This window comes from Chanodichthys erythropterus, chromosome 24, assembly GCF_024489055.1.
Source record: "Chanodichthys erythropterus isolate Z2021 chromosome 24, ASM2448905v1, whole genome shotgun sequence".
Lineage (NCBI taxonomy): Eukaryota > Metazoa > Chordata > Actinopteri > Cypriniformes > Xenocyprididae > Chanodichthys > Chanodichthys erythropterus.
In genome coordinates, this window is record NC_090244.1 from 23,193,750 (window position 1) to 23,215,665 (window position 21,916).

The 21,916-nt window shown below is 35.6% G+C and overlaps 1 protein-coding gene across 4 annotated transcripts in view; it reads left to right on the forward strand.

The window, feature by feature from the left end:
* mob2a (MOB kinase activator 2a) overlaps nt 1-21,916 on the forward strand; it is a 60,266-nt gene that overhangs the window by 36,090 nt on the left and 2,260 nt on the right. For 3 of the 4 annotated variants that reach the window (XM_067380286.1, XM_067380285.1, XM_067380287.1), the window contains 3 exons: nt 15,689-15,852; nt 17,806-17,899; nt 21,395-21,519. In XM_067380286.1, the coding sequence (XP_067236387.1) occupies nt 15,689-15,852; nt 17,806-17,899; nt 21,395-21,519 (383 nt within the window). Of the gene's footprint in view, nt 1-8,606; nt 8,772-15,688; nt 15,853-17,805; nt 17,900-21,394; nt 21,520-21,916 lie in introns of those variants that run through there. The other variant, XM_067380284.1, reaches the window with a different exon arrangement.

Consider the following 21,916-nt stretch of genomic DNA (forward strand, 5'->3'; position numbering starts at 1 on the left):
TGTTCAGATCTGAGAATGAGAGGCACAAGTAATCATCACAGTTAAGCATCATTTCAGATGCGCAAACAGCGAATTGATTCCTCTTTCACAACTCCATGTGCTAGAACACACACACACACAATTATGCCAAAATACCAGTCTCGGCAAGTATTCTCGTAAACACGGTTGTGTCTTAATTGAACGCAAACAGTTGAGAAAGAAATCGGATGTGTATGATATTGGATCCGTGTATTCGGTCTTAATAAAACCCACAAAAATACAGTGAACACCTATAGTGTTATTTTACATTTAGTGTGTACTCACACTAGGCACAGTTGCCCTGAACCGAGCGCGATTGCCGTCGTAATGCATGCAAACCACGCTCAAGCCCAACCGAACCGTGCTCTGGCCCATCTCTGCCAAGCTGGCCAGGGACGGCTAAACGAACCACGCCGGGGCACAGAACGGAGCCATCACACTTGTCAAACGAACTAGGCTTAGGGTGTCAAACGCGCTCGGGCACGGTTCAGTATGTTATATGCTGAATATATATAATTTTTTTATTTTATTTATTTTTGCTGATCTTAAAAATGATCCGATCCATGAATCAAAAATAGTAATATGATCCGAACTGTTGAGTTTTAAGATCTGGAACTTCTGAAACCAGCATCAGGTTTGTCATGACTAAGCTATTTTAATATTCGCCTGGTATTGGCTACAGGGATGTGAATCTCTGAACCACAACATTCTGTTGTTGTGGATTCAGCATCCTCAGGGATGATACCAATAGGCTCTGAGGTCTGGCTGGATGAGTTTCTTCGAAACTACCTCCCTCCCAGAGGCACCTAAGCTACTAAGAGGATAACAGTTTCCATGAGCCTCACACCTGAGCTGAGCAGCTGTTTACATTTCTGCAGCCAATAAAAACCTGAGGCAGAGCTTTTCACATGACGGTGTTTTGTTGTGAGTAGACTCTCAATCCCAGTTATACTGAGGTTGTTTCATTGATTGAGCACTTACTGCAGTGACAAGGGACTTGTTATTAAATTAAATTAAAAAAAATGAAGAGTATGAACAATACGTGTACAAATTGGTAAGCTTTGATTGAATCTCCAGTTCATCTTTGTGAGGCTGGGTGGAGATGTTTGTGTAAACACCGGAAAAATGTCTGATAGTGGAAAACCTGCTTAAGCAGAATCAGGATAGCATTCAGGAAATGAGCATCTGAGGCCACTTAAGGGCCAAATTACAGTTCCTGGGTGGTTATAGAAATTGACTTGCCAAAAAAGGAATTGGGACAGGAACGAACATAACCACAGAGTGATTCGCCGAAAATAGCACGAAAAACAGCTGGAGTGCATGTCCTCAAGCTCGTCTTGCAGATTTGTGGTACAATCACTTGAGCACTGCTGTTATCAGAAAGTCCTTACTGTTTGGCATTTGACCCCATTAAGGTCAATATACATTACAGTCGCTGTCTGAGAGAGTGTTTCCTTTTCTTGCACCCCTCACCAATCTGGTAAATACGGTATTGTGTTCTGTTACTGTAGCACAACTGTATAGCTCATTGTCTTAAGCATGTTTCATGTACAACATGGCATCCCAAAGCTAAGCGGTCAGCTTCTTTAATCCGCCTTCATACACAAAGGTCTTTCTGTATTGGATCCTTATTTCTCAAAGTCGTGACAACCCTCTGTCTTGGCCCTTCTGTGCTTCTGTTTACAAAAATATTGACCTTCTCTTATCTCACACCCACAAGTCATTAAAAATGTGTCTGCCGTTCTCTGTGCTGTACATATTGAAGAAACTACCTTTGTTTAAGCACAAATAGAAGTTCAGTTTATGATACAAAATATATTTTTTTTCAATCTAATTTTGAACCTCTGTTTTAGCAGAATAAGTAGGCAAAATCCATTGCCTTGAAATTTTTAAGTTAAGAAATTCAAAGTTTAAGTTAGCAGAACTGGCAGATTTGTATTTTGTACTCATACATTTTAATTGTTCATAACTATTTGAGTACACAAACTCATATATTTAAATTCAAATTTTCCTGTAACCTCAATGTGAACATTTTTATTATTGTCAACTTAGCTAGCTATAACAAGCTAATTCAGAAAATGCTAATTTGCTAATAATAATAGCATATGGTATAGCACTTGCTGAATGAGTGCAGCAATATAAATCATTTAACATACTCTCAAACCAATCTGCATACACCAGTTGCCCACATTAACAGAAACCCTTCTAAATTAGCATAACAAAAATTAGCCCACTTAAGATTAATCTTGCGCACATAATGTTTAATTTTAGCATTTACTCACCCTTTTGAGCATGCTGGGAAATAGAAATCCCAGCCCAGTTTCAGTTAAACTTAAGTTTGTCTAAATGAAAATAAATAAGTTCATAAAACTCAAAACAATGAAACTTCTGTTCTGTTTACTTAAAATATATCAGTTCTGTGAACTTGAAAGAAAAAGAAAGTGCTACATACTAATAAAAGTTAATTTGACTGAACTAATTAGTTTAATTCAAGTTGTCCTACTCAAACCAATTAATTAATTTGAGCGTTAGGGTTTACATTGTGGGGTTCATTTGAGGCATGCTGCAAAGTGCTGTAAGAAGGTAAAGGGATCCAGTGCCGATGCCAGTGACTATTGTATCTGGAGAAAAACACAGCTATTTTTGAATGGCTGTCAATGGAGAAAAATTACTTTTTGCAGATGGTGTAGTTACAGCATTTACCAGCAGGGGCTAAGCTAACAAATTACTTGGCCACTTGTTTGTTATATTAATGTATTTCTCCAGTAGGAGGCAGTGAAGTACTTGTAGTAAAAACAGGACTGCTCTCCACTGTTTTGTACCTCTTTTGTGCTTTCAGATGGAACTTGTGGTTTAACCAGTGCAGTTTGGCATCACATGGCCATCTTGTCTTTTCATTTCTTTACCGTTTTAGTTTTTTAAGCCCACAGCTATTTTTGCTCTTGATCTTTGTAAATCTTTGCTGGAACTCGTGTCAGATTCAGTATCTGTGTGTCTGTGCACGTTTGTGACTATTCATGTATACCTCATTACTTTACATAATGTCTGTCCACACTGATGAAGCTTGTCTCATCATCTTTCATGTCTTTATTCTCCAAACAAAGACCTTGATTAGCTTTTCCTACCTCCGAATCCACGGATCAAAGGCTCTGCCTCCATAATTACCAACATTCAGTAGCTCTTTCACAGGCTGAATGAAGCCAGTTCTTTACACTGCTTTATTTTCTAGTTTCAATTGATGTTGCTTACAGCTGCATCCCATCTTTAAGTCTATAATCCTCCTAGTCCACTTGAAATCATAATGACTGTATTTATTTAAATCACTTTAATTAATGGTAACTGAAGGTGACAAAAGGTAGCATGATTAAACCTGTTTTAATTACCAATATTGATAGGGAAGGGATTGTGGCTGATATGACAAGCTGATAATTTTTATGTCCAACAACAGATAAATGACAAAATTTATCTTTACGCAATTTAAATTGACTAAAATGAAAAATCTTTATTAATTTGTCTTAATACACTAAAAACTAAAACCAGTCATTTTAAATGCTAAATGCTAAGTGAATATTGGCATCACAGCATTACAGTTTGAAAAATGGATATTCATTTTAAGATTTGCTGAAATATGAAACGTGACGGTGTTAAATAATTAACTAAATGTGGTGGAAAGGAAAATGATACCATCATCTAGTAAGAAATAGCATGTTAAAAGCTGATTTGGTTTTGATGGATTTATATTAACTCTTATTTTAAATCAGTTTAAAATATGAAATTTCTGTCTTTAATTACTCACCCTCATGTTGTTCCACACCCATAAGACCTTTGTTTATATTCAGAACACAAATTAAGATATTTGATGAAATCCAAGAGGTTTTTTTTTTTTCCAAAGAAAGCAACAAAATTAACACATTCAAGGTCCAGAGAAGTAGTAAAGACATTGACTATTTTAACAATGTGACTACAGTGGTTCAACCTTAATGTTATGTGCAATGTGTCTTCAACGTAAACTGCACAGGAGACTGACAGTGTAGAGAGGAAATTGTTGAATAAAGTCATTATTTTTGTTTTGTTTTAGAGAGTATTCTCGTTACTTCATAACATTAAGGTTGAACCACTGTAGTCACGTTGACTATTTAAACAAAGTCTTTACTACTTTTCTGGACCTTGAATGTGGTCATTTTGTTGCTTTCTATGGGAGATAAAAAAAACAAACAAATTTCGGATTTCATCAAAAATATCTTAATTTGTGTTCTGAAGATGAACGGTCTTACAGGTTTGGAACGACATGAGGGTGAGTACTTAATGACAGAAATTTCATTTTCCGGTAAACCAAACTTTTAAATCAGAAAATGTGTATTGACAAAGCTGTCACTAGATTTTGGAGTGGACACCAAGCAGTTGATCACTTTTGTTCATTGGCTAATTGTTTATAAAGGTGAAACTGTGTCGCTGTATAGCTTCAGGGGGATTTTGTTGGATGGTTTCTGCACAATTGCTTTGGGTGCATACAAGTTAGAACTGCAACTATTTTGAGACTTTGATTAATCTGTCGAGATTCCAGGATAAGTTTGTACATTTGTTTTCCCCGTATCTAGATTCCCAAACTGAAGCCGAATCCTTCAACCGCTGGAATGCTGTATGTGTGTGGTGAAGCCTTTTGAACATGCTACAACATGCTTTGTCTCACTGTTTCCTTCATTTTTAGTTTTGTTCACTTTCTTTTTCTGCCCATCTGGCCTTTTAACTTTACATGTGCATTTTCTGTTTTATTTTATCTGGGAAGCTTCACATAACCTTTTAACCTTTTTTTTTTCAGTTGTAAACAGGCATAGTGATGTCACACTTGCTCAGAATCCAATTTTAAACCTTTCTGGAATTTATATGAATTCTGCGTATATTACAGCCAAAAAATGAAATGAAATCTCACAAGCAAGAATTATAAAATGAGTGCTGTAAATATGATTCCTGAAAGATTTTCTTCCTCATCCATCTCCCTCTTGCTTTCACTGCTCCCTGCCATGTGTTTTGTTAGCCGAGAGCAGAGCGTGTTGGTGCATGCAGTCGCTCTCCTGCAGGAATGCGCTATAGGATGCAGGACCATGATGGCCATCTTCCAAAATCTCTTCAGGACAGCAGGGGAGATGAGGAGATTGTTGCAACAAATAATTTATATATATATATTTCCAACAGTCATCAACTGGTCACACTGTACACACTGGTCACACACACAAAGATGTAATGTTACCTTTAATTTCATCAAGCTGATTGCTCACTAAAACCCCCCACAGTCATCATGTTTTTAGGCCATTTCAAGTTCTATTTTGATGTGACAAAGCGGTGATATCTAAGTGATACTTGTTTACTTACTTTTTAATTAGTCTTCCATTAACACCATCACTGTCTTCATTCAGGCCAATTCGACAAGAATGGGCACGAAAACGAGGTGGGATTTCTCGCAGGAACCAATCATATCCAATCGTATCGCAATGGTGACATTGCCTCCTCTCACGTGACTTTCGACCATTCTTTCTTAAAGGTGCAATATGTAAGAATTTTGCGGTAAAATATCCAAAAACCACTAGGCCAGTGTTATATATTTTGTTCACTTGAGTACTTACAATATCCCAAATGTTTGCAACTATTTGTAACTCATGAGAAAATTGCAATTTTAACCAAGGCTCCGGGACGTGTGAGGAGTCGCCTGTCAATTGCGTCATACCCGCGTTACCCTCGTTTTCCAGTTTTTATTTTGTAGAAACCATGGAGACACCAAAGACGCTTTAACATATTACACATTTTAATAGACAAGGGAACAACTGTTTTGATACATTTATAGACAACTAACTGTTGTTATATAGCTCAACACGTTTAGTCTTATTGTTTAAATCTTGATTTTTTTGTTTTTTTTTTGCGAGTACCATGTTTTACCATGCCTCAGAGAAAAACACTCTTTTGTCAAGTAGCTAACATAGCATAATCAGATGCAGCCAGTGAGGCGTGTTTTGCCCAATCGCTCCAGCGGCCTCGTTCAGCTCCCACAACACTCGGTCCTGCTCTGCTTCATACTACAGTAACGTTAATAATCGCCTCCATGAACATGATTTCTTCCCGAGTCCTATCCCAATTATTCTGCACCGTCCATAAGGTGAAGACCACATGTCCCAAAATTCTGCGCTCAAACTTGGTGTCATCAAGCTACGCCTTTGTTTTGAATAGGCCTTTAGCGACCTCTAGCGGACAGAATTCTTACATACTGCACCTTTAATTACCCCCACCAAACCAACTGCAAACTTTAGGGGTTCTGTTTATAACTCAGAGGGATCAAGGGAGGCAAGCTTCCCTCTGTAACTTTACCTGCAGGTGTCACTGTTGGACATTGTTGTTTTATAAATACGATTGGCTTTTACAATACAATGTCACATTTCTTGCCGCTTCTGTACGCCCCTGTATTGAACTATTGCCAATGTTGCAAAGTCTGCGGTTTTCCCACAGAATTGGACTACTTTATCACCATTGCCACGGGTAGTTTTTCATGTCCGTAGCAAAAATGGGGATTTTACCCCCGGGAGAGAGATTTTTCCCAGGGAACCCCCTGAATGCGATTGGGCTAGTTTTGAGTAGCATTTGGGCAGGTTTTGTTGTGAAAACCTGGCAACCCTGACTATTGCTGACCAGAACAAAAATAGATCTTGTTTGGGAAGTATTGCTTTTGGGAGTGTTTTCATGGAGGTGCATCTCATGATGCTTAGAATGAAACCGTTTAAATGCTCCAGATCATCAACATTGATTGAAGTAGGATTAACTCCTTGATCCTTAAGCTATCTGAATTGAAACTAACAATTAGGTGTTGAGAGATTCTCGCAGCATTTAACGTCTTTTCTCCGACTGCAGCAGGATTGTGGGCAGGTTCTTATCTCTCTTGTTCATCTCATGTCGCCCTCGGCTTTTCAGCAGGGCTGGATTACTCATCTGCTGGATGCTTTAGCTCCGGGCCTAATGTGCTGTGTCTGAGAGGATTTTTTTTCTGTTTGCTTTGTCTAAGAGGAATGTTCGTTGACTTTCTTACCGAACGAGTCGAGCCAGCCATGTGACCAAATGTATGATCAAGCTTGAGGGGGAAAAAAAAAAAATTTTTGGATACTGGCACAAACTAAACTCCTTTTTACTCAGTTTTTCTCTTATTGAATGATATGAATGATGTGTGACATTTGCAACCAAGCTCTATGACTATTACTCACACTGGCCTGATGTCATTGTCTCAAACCATGATATCTATTCATACAGTACATTTGTTCTGTTCTATAATTGGTAGTTGGACATATGCGAACATGACTAAATGCTAAAGACTGAAAGTAAAGTCTGAACAGGAAGTGCATCCTGTAAATCAGTGACTTATTTGTGTTATCAGATATGGCAGATGTTGCTGGTATGTTGTTTCAGTTGTCGTGAATCAAGTAGTCAGTAAACATCTCATGAAGTGTGTGGGTTTGTGTTGGGTCTCAGCTGAAAGATAACATTTGGCTATGCAAGTCCTCCCGCTCATGTATTTTTCCAAAAGATTCTCTTGCATAATATGTGTAGATTAATGAGATAATATGCTTTTTTTTTTTGCCGTAAGGAACTTTCTAAATGTGGTAATGTTACTTATTGTTAGAGTATGTCAGACTAACACTAGTTCTTTTGTGGTTTTATGATTCACTAGCTTCCTGATTAAATATTTTCCTTTTGGCTTTCATTGAAAACGCACAAGATTCCAATTATGAAAATGCTTTTGTAACAACTACATTATATAAATATCTTTGCAGTGAAGAAAAAATAAAGACTTGTTTCACTTCATAGTCAACTAGATCTTATCTTTTCTGTATCATGGGGCAGTAAAAGGAAAAAGACTATTCTTTTGTAAAGTATAGCCTACTAGACACCCCTAAATGCTCAAATAATTACTGTAACTTTTAAATAATTTTGTTTCACTATCATCAGCAGTCAAAGTAAAGTTTAAACACGTTTCTGACTGGAATTTGTGTGTAGTTTGGCTTCAGGCACAGTTCAGCATCAGGCACATTTCTATTGACATTTTCTTATGTTGTTTAACCTTTAAAACATTACCTAAACTCTTTATTTGTTTGGTTTTGAGTTTGGAATTGTCCTCAAAATATTAAATAAAGATTTCTGTGCATGATGTGACTGATTATTTAACTTGACATTTTTAAATGTGGCTATTCTAGCTTTTATAAAGGATTTGTTTTCTGAACAAAGACTAAACAAGTAGTGCATTGTTATGTTACCTCAGAATGTCTTGAAATAATGCAAAATGTTTCCTCTTAAATGTAATTATAAAGAAGTAACGTCATTCGGAAGCTGGTTACACCACATTGGCCGGAATATAAAACGCACTGTCTGAAAGAGAGCAGACCTTCAAACTGCATGTTAACCCAAAACACGCCCCGCTCACGCGTGCGTATGATTCGCAGTCATTTTGCATTAACATATCATGCCCCGCCCATGGACTGCTCTGATTGGCTGGCCTTTGGTAGAATGAGAACTTCAGAGCAAGAACTTTATATGCACTTAGTACCTGCCAAGTCTTTGAAAACATCTACGGAAGAGAAGGGGAAAGACCGGTCAGTTCAAAACACTTTGGACACTCAGTCCATTTTTGTTGACAGCACTTCGGATATGCACTCGCAGAAAACTCCCAGAAACGGATTAAGTTGCAAGATGGTTCTTCAGGCAGTTGGTAAAGTTTTAAGGTAACGTGGCTTTGCTGTTTTTTATAAATACATTAGATTTACATGTCTAATGCAGCTGCATGAACATAAATATTGGCTATGTAATTAACAAAGTAACAATATTAAGTTGATAAATATGTATCTGAATAATTTATTCATATTTAATTAAGACTAATTTTATATATATATATATATATATAAACATGTAACTTTACACGTAGCCTACACATAAGCAAATAGTTGACTGAAATTATTTTTTTGACTTTCTTACATGTTAGATCAGTCTACATGATAGGCTTATAAGAAATATTAAGAATCTTAAGATTTAAAATGTTACCGCCATTGATTGAAACATTTCACGCTCTACTTTATAGGAATGTAGCCTATTATTCGCACACCATGAAAGCACGCGCGAACAAAACATTCCGATAGCAGATATCAGATAGGTTGAGAAATATTACGTGGCTCATACACAATAATGAACAAACATGAAACTCTTATAGAGTCACCGTTCATTTAAATTGTTTGAAATCTTCGAGCAATTGCGCTGGTAATTACTGAAATTTACATAATGAGTGCTTAGAGGGAAAAACAGTCATAGATTGAAACAGTGACACTGTATATGTGTTTGAGTATTGTGTACCATGTTTTTTTTTTTAACTTCTTTGGGAGACCATAATAATAATGTGGCACTTACATTATTTTTGCATATTATTGAATTTAAACCATTGAAATAGAAACGAATAAAACAGTGACAAGTACTTTAAATGTGTGAGTATGTGTGAGTGAGGGATGAGGTCCCCTCTCTTCCCCCCACCTCTCTGTTGTGATGATGACCTCTTGTTGTCCGTCCCCATGCTGCTGTTGCTGTGTTTAACGCAATACTGTCATCTCAGTGGCTCTTCACACACTCTTCATGCCTATAAGAACTAGGAAGTACAAACTTGGCTAGACATACTCATCCAAAGACCAACAAGTACTTTTGCATTAACACTGAAGGTCACCAAGTTTGTTTGAAACCATTATAAATAGTTTGAAGCAAATACATATTCATCCTGACTATACAGTGAGGCACAAATGAGTTTAATTTTCTTCTTCTTTTTTTTTTTTTTTTTTTAAGGGTGATATTACATTAATCAAGGAAGGCTGTAAAAACTACATGGCAATAAATGTTAGTGCTTATATTGGAGCAGGATGATGACCAAAATTGACATAATGCTAGATGAAATTATCACTTATTTTACACAGTTTTATTCACTTAATTATTAGTTAAAAGGTTAGTTCACCCAAAAATGAAAATTCTGTCACCATCATATCGTTCCAAACTACTTACATTTCGTTCATCTTCGAAGCACAAATGAAGATATTTTTAGTGAAATCTGAGAGATTTCTGTCCCTCCATTGACAGCTACGCAACTACCATTTTGACGCTTCAAAAAGTTCATAAAGAGATTGTAAAAGTAATCCATATGAATTGAGCGGTTTAGTCCAAATTTTCTGAAGAGACTCGATCGCTTTATATGATGAAAATGAAAAGATTGATTTTAGGCTTTTATTCACATACGTAGTTGCATAGCTGTCAATGGAGGGACAGAAATCGCTCAGATTTCATCAAAAATCTTAATTTGTGTGCCGAAGATGAACGAAAGTCTTACAGGAGGGTGAGTAATTAATGACAGAATTTTAATTTTTGGGTGAACTAACCCTTTAATGGCAAATGTCAAAAAAATGGACAAATATCAGCCATATTAATCAGCATGGCCGATATATGAATCTATCATTTGACAGGGATCCTTAGTGGCTTTTATTTGGGCTGTTTGGACTGAAATTAAACATTTATTTTTATTTTTTTTCCAGATTGCTATGTCATGTGACATTCAATAATGGGTTTCTTTTGTTTGTAATTTTCAGCCTAATGAAGAGTTTCTTGCTCAAAACGTTACTCAGTTTAGCAATTTTGTGAGGAACATTGCGCTGAAACTGTTTTGGTGCTTTTTATTTTATTAATTGATTTTATAGAATAACAATGTTTAAAGAGCAAAAGAAACCATCCAGATACAGATGCTGGATTGTTTTACTGCTGGTTACCGATTTCCAGATTGTAGTTTTGGTATGCATATGGCATACCAAAACAGTTTCCAGCTCTGTTCTCAGAGTTTTGTTTGAGTCAGAATGATTTAGGGATGTTTAGATGTTTTAGCTGCTGCAGATGCTGGATGTGAGTGTTGCATAATGTCAAGCCTCATGCATAGTTCATCTTTGAGATTCTGAATAGCACGCTGCAATTAATAATTGATTTTGACAAGATGTTTACTTGGCAATGAAGTTAATTGTTTAATTGTTTCAGTTCCCACTTGTGAACCTTATTTATGCCAAACCTTTGAGGAAAACCAGTGAACGTTCCACATGCTTTAAGACACTGCCAACAAACACTGTGTTAGAAAAAATATCTATAATTTTTTTTATTTTTTAAAATTAATCACAAGATGTCAAAGTCTCCTGACTTATTTTGATAAAACAAGTAGTGCATGGGAATGCATTTTGAGGATCCAGAACACCATGTTATGTCAGTTCCCCAATATAGTTGGTTTTTACAAGAAGAAACAGTTTGTGCATCCAAAAATCTGAACGCACATTGTTTCATTTTAGCCTTCCCTGGGTTTCGTAATTTTCCAGGAAGCACTGTTTTCGTGAATTATGTGGCGCAGGGCAAATTCTCAAGCCATTAGCTAGTTTATTTTAGGAGAAAGAAAAACTTTCTAGCTGCCAGCGGCCCTCCTGTTACACACACACACACACACACACACACACACACACACACACACACACACACACACACACACACACACACACACACACACACACACACACACACACACACACTTCATGCCCACTCAGAGCAGTTTCCCGCAGATATCTTTGCCATAAAAGGCATTGTAATTCTCAAACTCAAACCAAGCCAAGGTTTCAACCAAAGACCTGTAACATCCACTCAGCTGCAGAAAACCATCTGTGTTTGTGTATCAAACACTAAACTCACGTCTCACTCTCACAACATAGTTTTACAGACAGACAACCATTCTTGGCTCCACTTTGGTAGCGTTCACACTACAGTTAAATATGGTGTCACTCCACTTGTGAATTTGATTGTTTACAGAGTGTTTCGACTTCTTATTAGCAAATAAGCAAAAAAAAAAAAAAACATGCTGACAAAATGTTAAAACATGTTTTTCCATTTTTATGAGCTGTTAGATGTAAAACTTTGCTATAATTAAGGATGTAGCCTTCATTTCAGATATCCTAGGTTCTACCAAACATCCAGAGAGGATGATGGATTGTAGGGTGATAGAAGATTTGTTAAATATACAGGCTAAATCATTTAGGACCTTATAGGTCAGTAGCAATACTTTGTAATCTATACAGAACCTAATGGGTAACCAGTGTAGAGATGATAAAATTAGGGTTTAATGATCATGGTTTCTTGATCTCGTAACTCTAGAAGCTGCATGTTGGACTAACTGTAGCTTCTGAGTGTAACCTTTAAGAAATTGTATTCTCTTCCTATTAAATTCTGGACATTAAAATGTCTTAGCGGAGGGATGTGTTTTGTGGAATGATTGAGCTCAGCTGCGCTGATCTATCAAAGATTGTGGGAGATGTTCAGATCTTCCAGCTGGCTCAAGCCTTGAGTTCATAGTCTTAGATGGACCTGACAGCTGCCTGCTTGCTTGTTGGCTTCACTTTTACTTGATATTGGTTGATCCTTTAAGCTGGTCCGAGATCAGTTGTTCAGGTTCTTTGCTAATAATTTAATTCAAAATATGTAAAGCAAAACTCATCCCAGTTGTGAAGAATGATTTCATGAATTGGATGCTTCATTTTCTGCTCAACCGTTCTCATGAGAAAACGTAACTATATTACTAGGTGCCAATTTTGTATTAATTCATATGATGTGAATTATACAGAAACATACATTTAAAAAAAAAAAAAAAGGTCCCAAACCCTATCTGTCAGTGGGATGTATAAACATGATCATTCTTAAACATGACTGAGTTTGTACAAATATGAATTATCCACACAAAAATTAAAAATATTTACGAAGTGCCATGAGAGCGTTTTAATAACACTATCCACCATGATGCTACGGTTTCTGGGTGGTTGCCAGGAGGTTGCTATGCAGTTGCTAAGGTGTTCTGAAAGGTTAATCTGTTGCTGTACAGTTGCTATGGTGTTCTTGGTAGTTGCTTACTGGGCCAAGTCAAAAGAGCCCACCAGGCCTCTATTATTCTGGTTTCTATAGGGTATGAGTCCGTTCTTCTGTTGTCATTCGTCATTTCGCCGTTCTGATCATTCAGGTATCAATGTCCATAGCACATGTGCAGGATGAGTTTTCCAAAGTTTATTGCCTCTGCGTTTTAATTTTAATAATGAGGCGGATTGTTATTATAGGGTTAGTTCGTTATGAGCTACATTTACATGGACACCTTTTGTTTCAATCCGAATAAATTCATTCCGATTGCTGAATCTGAACATAGTGTTTACACGAACGCTAAATAAAGTGATTGGGTACTTAAAGGGATATTTCACCCAAAAATGAAAATGATCCCATGATTTACTCACCCTCAAGCTATCCTAGATGTATATGACTTCTTTCAGACGAACACAATCAAGAGTTATATTATAAAATATTCTGGCTCTTCCAAGGGAATATATATAATGGGAATGGTGCTCCTGATTTTCCTGGATTCCAAAAAAGCACATCCATCCATCATAAAAGTCACCTCCTGGGGATTAATAAAGACCTTCTGAAGCGAAGAGATGCATTTTTGTAAGAAAAATATCCATATTTAAATCTTTAAAACTAAAATAACTAGCTTCTGACAGAAGGCTAACTTATGCCAAAAGAGTAACCCCTGACCTGACGCACTGACGAACACCGAAGCACAGAGGATAGAGCAAAACAAAACATCGGTCACAAATTAGAATTCTAAGGTGAGAATTTTTAAAGAGAAACGTCGGAGGATTTCAATGTAAGAGAAGAGTTTGTTGCCTAGGCCTGTTTATTTGAGCCGCGAGAGGTTTCTAAGCTTACGATATTCCTACATCCTACATGATATTTTGGGGCTAGTCAACTAGGCAGCTAGTTATTTTATTTTTTAATATGGATATTTTTCAGAAGGCCTTTATTAATCCCCTGGAGGCGTATGGTTTACTTTTATGATGGATGGATGCACTTTATGGGCTTCAAAATCTTGAGCGCCATTCACTCCCATTATAAAACTTGGAATATTTTTTAATATCTCTGATTCGGTTTGACTGAAAGAAGGAGAATTTTAGAATGACACAAGTCATTTATGACAATATATTCAACAATAACAACATTTTGTTCCACTCGTCATACATCATTACGTCATTTCTACATCATTGCAGTTTTCAATCTGATTAGAAAAGGTTTAAACCACCCCTTACAATCAGAATGAAATTTTAATTGGATTTTGTCAAATTCCTTCCGATTGACGTGGTTACATGCGACTTTTTTTATTCCGACTGTGCTACTGGTCTGATTACAATCAGATTATTAGCATCCATGAAAATGCTCTACTGTTGAAAGATGAACAAGAATCATATTTTTTTTTGTTCTGTCTTTATTTCCTTCATATTTTGAATTTTTCCTATCTTTGACCTTATTAGCCAAGCATTAAATTGGCTCATAGTGTGAATTCCCCTGGTGATTTATCATCATCTCTTTCCTGTTTTACACAGAACACTAATCCTGTGTAGTTAAACGGAATGACATGCAAGTAAAGTTGAAGTTTATCAGACTTCCCACGCTCCAATGATGTTTGATCAAAATGTACTCCATGATTAACCCTTCTAGACCTTTGACACGAGTCAATTTAGGACCTTGATATGGATGATAAGATCTTTCCCACTCAGAAGCAATCCAAAACCATTCCTTTTGTCTTGGCTTCAATTTAAAAACACTGTTTATGGACTTTGGTCTCCGTAATAAGTCCTCTTCCTGCTCCTGTGATGAAGTGTTGTGTGTGAAAAAGAGGAAATGGTGAAGGTGGTCAGAAACTTGAGGTTGGGAATGAGGTGTTTATAGTGCTGAGAGACAACAGGAAATCAAGTTGGTGGATGAGTAATAAATTCAGATTCTTTGTCTGAAGTGAAACACTGATTTAAGGCTGCAAGAAGAAAAGGGCTAAAATTAACGAGTGGTAAAAAGAAACTCAACCTAATTTGTTCACATAAACATAATAAACCAAATAGGGGTCAAAGTGAACGCAAAGAAAGGATTTAAATTCTTTATAACCCTTCCTTGCCTGTACTCTTGTATTAACTGTTTAATGACCCTATAACCTTTGTCCCAGCCTGCTGCAGGATCTGCCACAGCAATGCGATTCTGGCATTTACATGTTAAAACTAGCACTGGAAGTCTGTTTTGACACCTGAGTTTGAAACAGAGGAGAAATGTGATTTAGCCCAAAGAAGCAGAGATGTAGGACTACTTTGGGAAGTTTTTCAAAGTCTTTCTTGTCTGGATCTTATTTTATAGATGTGATTTACAGATACAATGACTTGAATGCTCCTCTTCTTTGATGAGCATGTTTTTAATTTCTTACTTAAAATTACTTTTGATACATTTTTGGTCAACATTTGTACAACAGTTCTGGGGGGAAAAAAGGAAAGAGAAATGAAGAAAAAAAAAAAAACAATTAAAACCAAATTAAAAAAGAATGACATTCTTAAAAACTAATTAAAACTTATAATGAAAATGTTATAATATTTTACATGATATGTCATTTATACAGTCATTAAATTGAAATGTTTGAAAACCACTTGTACATTTGGTACAACAAGAAAAACGCACTTCACCTATGTTCCACTCTGTGCGTCTCATCTTAACGTATCTGTCTTCTTCTGTCTTGCAGGAAATCCAAAACGAAGCCCAATGGAAAGAAAGCACCCGCTGAAGAGAAGAAGCACTACTTGGAGCCAGAGTACACAAAAGTACGGGTCATGGACTTCGACCTGAAAGATTTGGTGGCGCTTCCCACCAAAGAGATAGACCTCAACGAATGGCTCGCCAGCAACAGTGAGTTCCTAACCAAACATTAAAGCTGTTATGAGTGTTTGCCCTGTATTTTGAGGCTGGGAGTTTTTGTCCGTCTTCAAAAATAACCTTCTCTCAATCAGGAGTATGTAAATCAATTGCATTTTAGTGTGTGTATGTGTGCGCAGAGTACACAAAGCCATTTCAGAGCACTACCTTCTTAAATAGTTTATGCTGTGAAAAGAGATAATTTCATTATTAAACAAATTATTTCCGAAACTAAAAGAGTTGGAACAACAACAACAAAATACCAGAGACTACAACAACAACAGTTGCCCGCATTGACAAGCGCTTGTAAGAGCGCAACTTTAGTTTAAAGACATTTTTATCTGTCATAACTTCTGGAGAAAAATAGCGCAGACTCTGGACAAAGATGAAACTTTCTAGAGTGCACGCGTTGACCGCCTATCAAATGGACTACACATTCGACATACGCTAGCATACCAGTAAAAAAACGAACTATACTTTGGGCTTACGTGGATTTTGACCTGGCAAACAATAAAACGTTCAAGTTTGATGTTAGCTAACGATAGTCAAAAAACAAATGATGTTACAGGTTATTTTTTTGTCCAAAGGCCTTAATAATAATAATAATAATTAAGATATGACATCCAAAGTATGTAAGGTAGTACAACTATATCTCTTTTAATGAATCTATCAGGTTTTAATTATATTTTGCTACATATAAAGGTATTTTTAGATTTTGAATTGTCAAAAGGTCATTTGGTTTAACCGTCCAAAGGCCAATACACCATTTAATTTGTGATTAAAATATCTCAAAATGTAATAAATGTATATATTTTTTTTATTCTGGCATGATTTCATAACATCATATATCAACATAGTAATGACGTAGATGTCTTTGCTTTGTTATGAGAAAAAATGAATTTCATTGATGTCATTCGGAGTAACCAATATAAAGGGATAATTTTGGATCAAGTCATGTGTTCAATATCATGTGACAGGGTGTGACATCATTCAGACACCTGCAAAGTAACACATGGTCATGAAGCAAAGTAACTAACTCTCTGTAACTATTTGAAAAATTCATGTTTTCACTTGCTCATACGCATGTCCTGAAACATCAGGTCATTCGGTACAACCGCTATAAAACATAGAAAATTTTGTAATATTTTAAAAACTTGTACTAAATATAAAATGTTTGATTGTCCTTTTGCTAGCTAGCTAGATATCAGCTTGATAGCGTTGTTTGAAAATTTCGTAATTTGGTATAACCAAAAGTGCCATTCGGTAAAACCGAAATTTTGGTTAAACCGAATGACTTTTATGGTGACAAATTTTGTCCATCTTGTAAAAAATGACAAAAGCAATTTATTGATTGATTATAAAAACCACATAATCTTATTGTTAACACTAAATAAAACTTCAAAAATTAATTATATTTCCATTACAGTTTTAAAAACCTTATTCGTCAATGACCCACAAATTTCATTATGCGCCAATTAAAAATTTCAATTATGAACCAAACTTTATTTCCTAGTGCTACATGCTAACTAATGCTCATCTTAAGCGTTAGTGATTTGAACAAACCCCTAACCATAATCACTTCTGATTTTCACCTAGCAAACAATAAAAATTTAAAGTTTGATGTTAGCATTTTTGCTAAGCTAATGACAGGATAGTCATTTATTTATTTAACTTTATTTATTGTTAATGTAGAGTATTAAATAAAATGTATTTATTTATAAACAACATTTCTCTTGCCTCATCCAAGCTTGTTGCAATGCATTCTGGGATTTCATGCTAAGAAACGAGGCATCTTATGAGGCACCATAATTTGCCGTTAATGAACGGACTTCATGCCACGAGCCTGACTGTGATGCCCTAACGTTCTTCAACTTTAGTGATTGTGAAATATCAGTGAAAATCTTCTCTGAATGTCACCTCTTAACACTTTTCTTTTGTCCTTTGCAGCAACAACCTTCTTCAATCTCATAAATCTGCAGTATAGCACAATCTCAGAGTTTTGCACTGGGGACACATGTCAAGCCATGACGGCCTGTAATACGTAAGTGCTTTCATTTTCTTTTCTCTTTCTTTGTTTTGTCTGTCTTTCTAGCTCTTTCTTTCTTTAGACGTGTCCTGGGGCGAGAATCAGAACCTTCCTTTTACGAGAACTGCTTCTGGATCAAATATTTCTCATATTCACAAAGTTTTTCCATTTTAAGGCCAGATCCCAGATCAGCACACTGGCTCTGTAAGAATCTGGGTTTGTAGGGCTGATTCAGGTTAATGCATGACTGGAATGAAAGCTGACACACATTTTACTGAAGCCAGTGCTTGTTTGGCTTTCAGATGTGTTTTGAACTAGAGAATACAAGGGAACTATTCTCAGGACTACAGGATTTGTACGTTTGCTTGAAGCGGAACCAATTAAATGGCCTTAAACGCCTATAGTTAAATGTTCTCACAGGTTATATGGGTGTTTCAAAAGATCAGGAGCCTGAACTTAAGATGAAAGAAAGATCAGTTATATAATTACTTGTAAGAACATTTACCTTACAGCTTTAGTCTTTTGACATTACTCTGTGAAAGTAATAATTACTTTCTCATTTTTAAGAGTAAAGAGTAAAATGTTTCAATGATTTCAATTTCCCAGAATGTCTATTTTGTGGAAAAATTCAGAAAATCCACAGTACAGTATTTTACCTAATACCTATGTACATTATTTTGTTTATTTGAATAATTTGTAATGTTACTGTAACATTTGCTGTCTAAAATACTGCTGTCATTACCATCACACCGAATATGTTAGAGATCAACTAAATTTCTATAAAATAGTTTAAACTCAATTATGGTGGAAATGAGAAGCAACAGAAAAGCACATCTCTGCCAGAGCCTATCAGTGAGAAATGTTTCATTCTCTCAAGATTTTTACCGAAATCATTACCGAAACGCTCAGTATTTGAATAATCTTCACACAGTTAACTGAATTATTGAACATTTTCTCTGAAAAAGTGAAAAACATCATTACACAAAATATCTATTTTTATGATTTAAAAATCATCTATTTGAAGGTTAATAAGAGTTTTAAAGAGGAAGTATTATGCCCTTTTACAAAGTCTTGATTTTGTTTTTGGTATTCACATTCAAAAATGTTTTTTTTCAAAAAAAAACATTTTTTTCCCCATATTTCCATATTTGACATTGTTGCAGCTCCTCTCTTCCCAGTCTGTCAGTATCACTCTGTTTAGTTCATGTCTCTATGAAGCCCCTCCTTCTGAAAAGCTCAATGCACTCTGATTGGTCGGCTGGATTAGTGTTTTGTTAATGGTCAGCCGCTTCGAGCGTGTTTCAGAAATGTCATGCCCCTTACATAACCACATGTTTCAACACACTACTAACGTAGCTCAACCAAGCCTCATCCGCTTTGTTACACGTAAGACTTTGGCGAGAATTATTTAAATGAATATTATGTGTTCATTCCCAGAAGAAAACTCAAGACTAGAATCGAGGCGTTTCAGGGAGTTCAGAAACAGTGTTACTGATATAGATAATAACTCCCTTTGGAGTGACTTTGTAACTTTGCAGATCTTTTTCATGCTCAAACAACAACATTACTCACTAAAGAAAGCTGAAAATGTAAAATAGCATAGTAGGACCCCTTTAACTCTGAACGTAAAACATAGTTTGAAAGGTTTCATTTTCAAGATTAAGCATTCAAAAAATGCCCCATTTGTAGAATCACTCAAACAGAAGGACGTTCCTCGGACTGTACACAGTCCCACATGTAACCATGTAGACGTTTAAAATCTTTGCTCAACTTGTTTGTCCTGTTTGGCCGGAGCGAAGCCTGGGTGTGAATCGCTAAAGGCTTGACTCCTCGCTTACACTGGCCCTGTAGAACCAGATGCTTGACTATTAAAGGACAAGAATTGCCAACACACAAAACACAAACAATTGCGCACTCGCCCCAGGCTTACCACAAAGGGCAAGGATGGGTGTGCTCATCAAAACACAAGCCTTATTTTCCGTCACTACCGGTTCTTCAATTGGTAAATCAATTACTGATGAAATGGCTGGGAGGAAAGGGAGGGACAGTGATGCACAAACAGACCTGATGTTCAGCTTGTTTCTGATTTGGTTTTCATTTGTGATTTAGTGCAGAGTTATGCGTTTATATGCTGAGGTATTTTATTAGTATGATTATGTTTTTAGTGTTTCTTCAACTATGGACACTTCTCAGGGTTTTTTTTTTTTCCCTTAACATTTATTACATCTATTACATTTATTTATTTATTTTTATTCTTTTCAAATTTGTTTTAAGCATAAATGTTGTCTTATTGTCTCAGACACAGACTTTCAATCTTAAAATATGAAAATTCTTCATAAAAATCATCTAAAACTATGATAATCTGAACAAATATTTATTTTGCGAATATTTATATCAGTTTTACATAAACTATGACAGTCCCTCAGTTATAGTTTTGCTCCTAATAATTAAAAAAAAAATTCAGTGATCTGTGTGGAAAATAAAACTTAAGGTAAACAATTTGTGGCAAGCATATTTTTGTGAATGTTTAAAAATAATTGTAAAAAAAAAAAAAAAAGACATTTTTGTGTTTTAGGAAAAATTGGCCAATTTATTCCAAAAATGTTTATTCCAAAAATGTAATTTTCACCACTTAAGTTAATTAAACAAACATGTGGTTTAAAAGACATTGTGGTGAAAATGTTTGTACAATTCAAAATGACAATTCTCCTGTGTTGGACATTTGATAAATTAATTATTATACAAATTAACCTAGTTGAGAATGAAAATTGTTTTAAGAGACTTATTTTCTAAACATCCAGTGCCAGAAGTGCCCATAGTTTAAGAAACACCATAAAATGTTTTCTACTTCTTGTGCTATTGCATAAATTGTGATTTTAAAAAAATATTCTGTTTCCAAAGTCCTGATTTTAGTGGGCGTTTTTACTCTAAATATTTTGAAAAAACTTTTGTTGGAGAGTTTTGTACAGGTAGATTTAGTACTCAAGGTTTTGTGGTTGTGAAATTAACTGCCACAATTTCCACTTGGAATTGAAATCTGTAACTCGACCGTGTTATTTGTAGATATTCGAGAACATTGAGAAACTTGTTGGCACTCAGCCTCCCATTTGCTTGAAAGTCCATTCAAACACATGTAGCGTCTGTGTTTACACGCTAATGCACTTTAGTTTACCCCGACGGTTATTTCAGTTAACAAGCGATCTTTTTTTCATCCCATTTGGTTGGTATTTGAATTTGCTCATCCATTGAATGCATCAGGTCACTGGGTCCCTGCTGTAAGGTCAGTTATGCGGACAGGCTGCATTCCAAGAGATTTGTAATGTCTACAGCCCCTCGAACCCATGCTACCCTCCCAAACTCTGTTTCACGATGAGCAATCCTCCTTAAAATCTGATAGAAGCTGCATTCCTGTTTCTCTAAACAGTAAATTGTTCACTTTGTCCTAATGTGCTCGAAATGTGACTCACAAGAAGTTGATTTTCACAGTTTTTCATCTTTTTTTTTTTACAGAATATACTACTGGTATGATGAAAGGGGGAAGAAGACGAAGTGCACTGCGCCTCAGTATATCGACCTTGTTATGACTTTCGTGCAAAAATTAGTGACGGATGAAGAAATCTTTCCCACAAAATATGGTATGTGTATAATTACTACCCTCTAGCAGCCATAGAGAACTTCACAATTTGAGATTAAAACTTTTGAAGTAAAATCCCTTAGATCAAAAATATAGCTATAATGAGAGATATGATTAATCTAAAATAAACTGATTAATCCCATACAAAATAAAATTTGAGTTTACCTAATATATGTGGGTGTACTGTGTGTAATTATTATGTATATATATAAATATAAATACAAACACATTCATGTATATATTTGAGAAATATTTACAAGTATTTATGTATGTATTTATTTATATTTTTATATAATTTATATTGTATATAAATAAAAATATTTTGTACATATAAATTACATATTTCTCTTAAATATATACATTAATTTGTGTGTATTTATATATACATATTATTTACA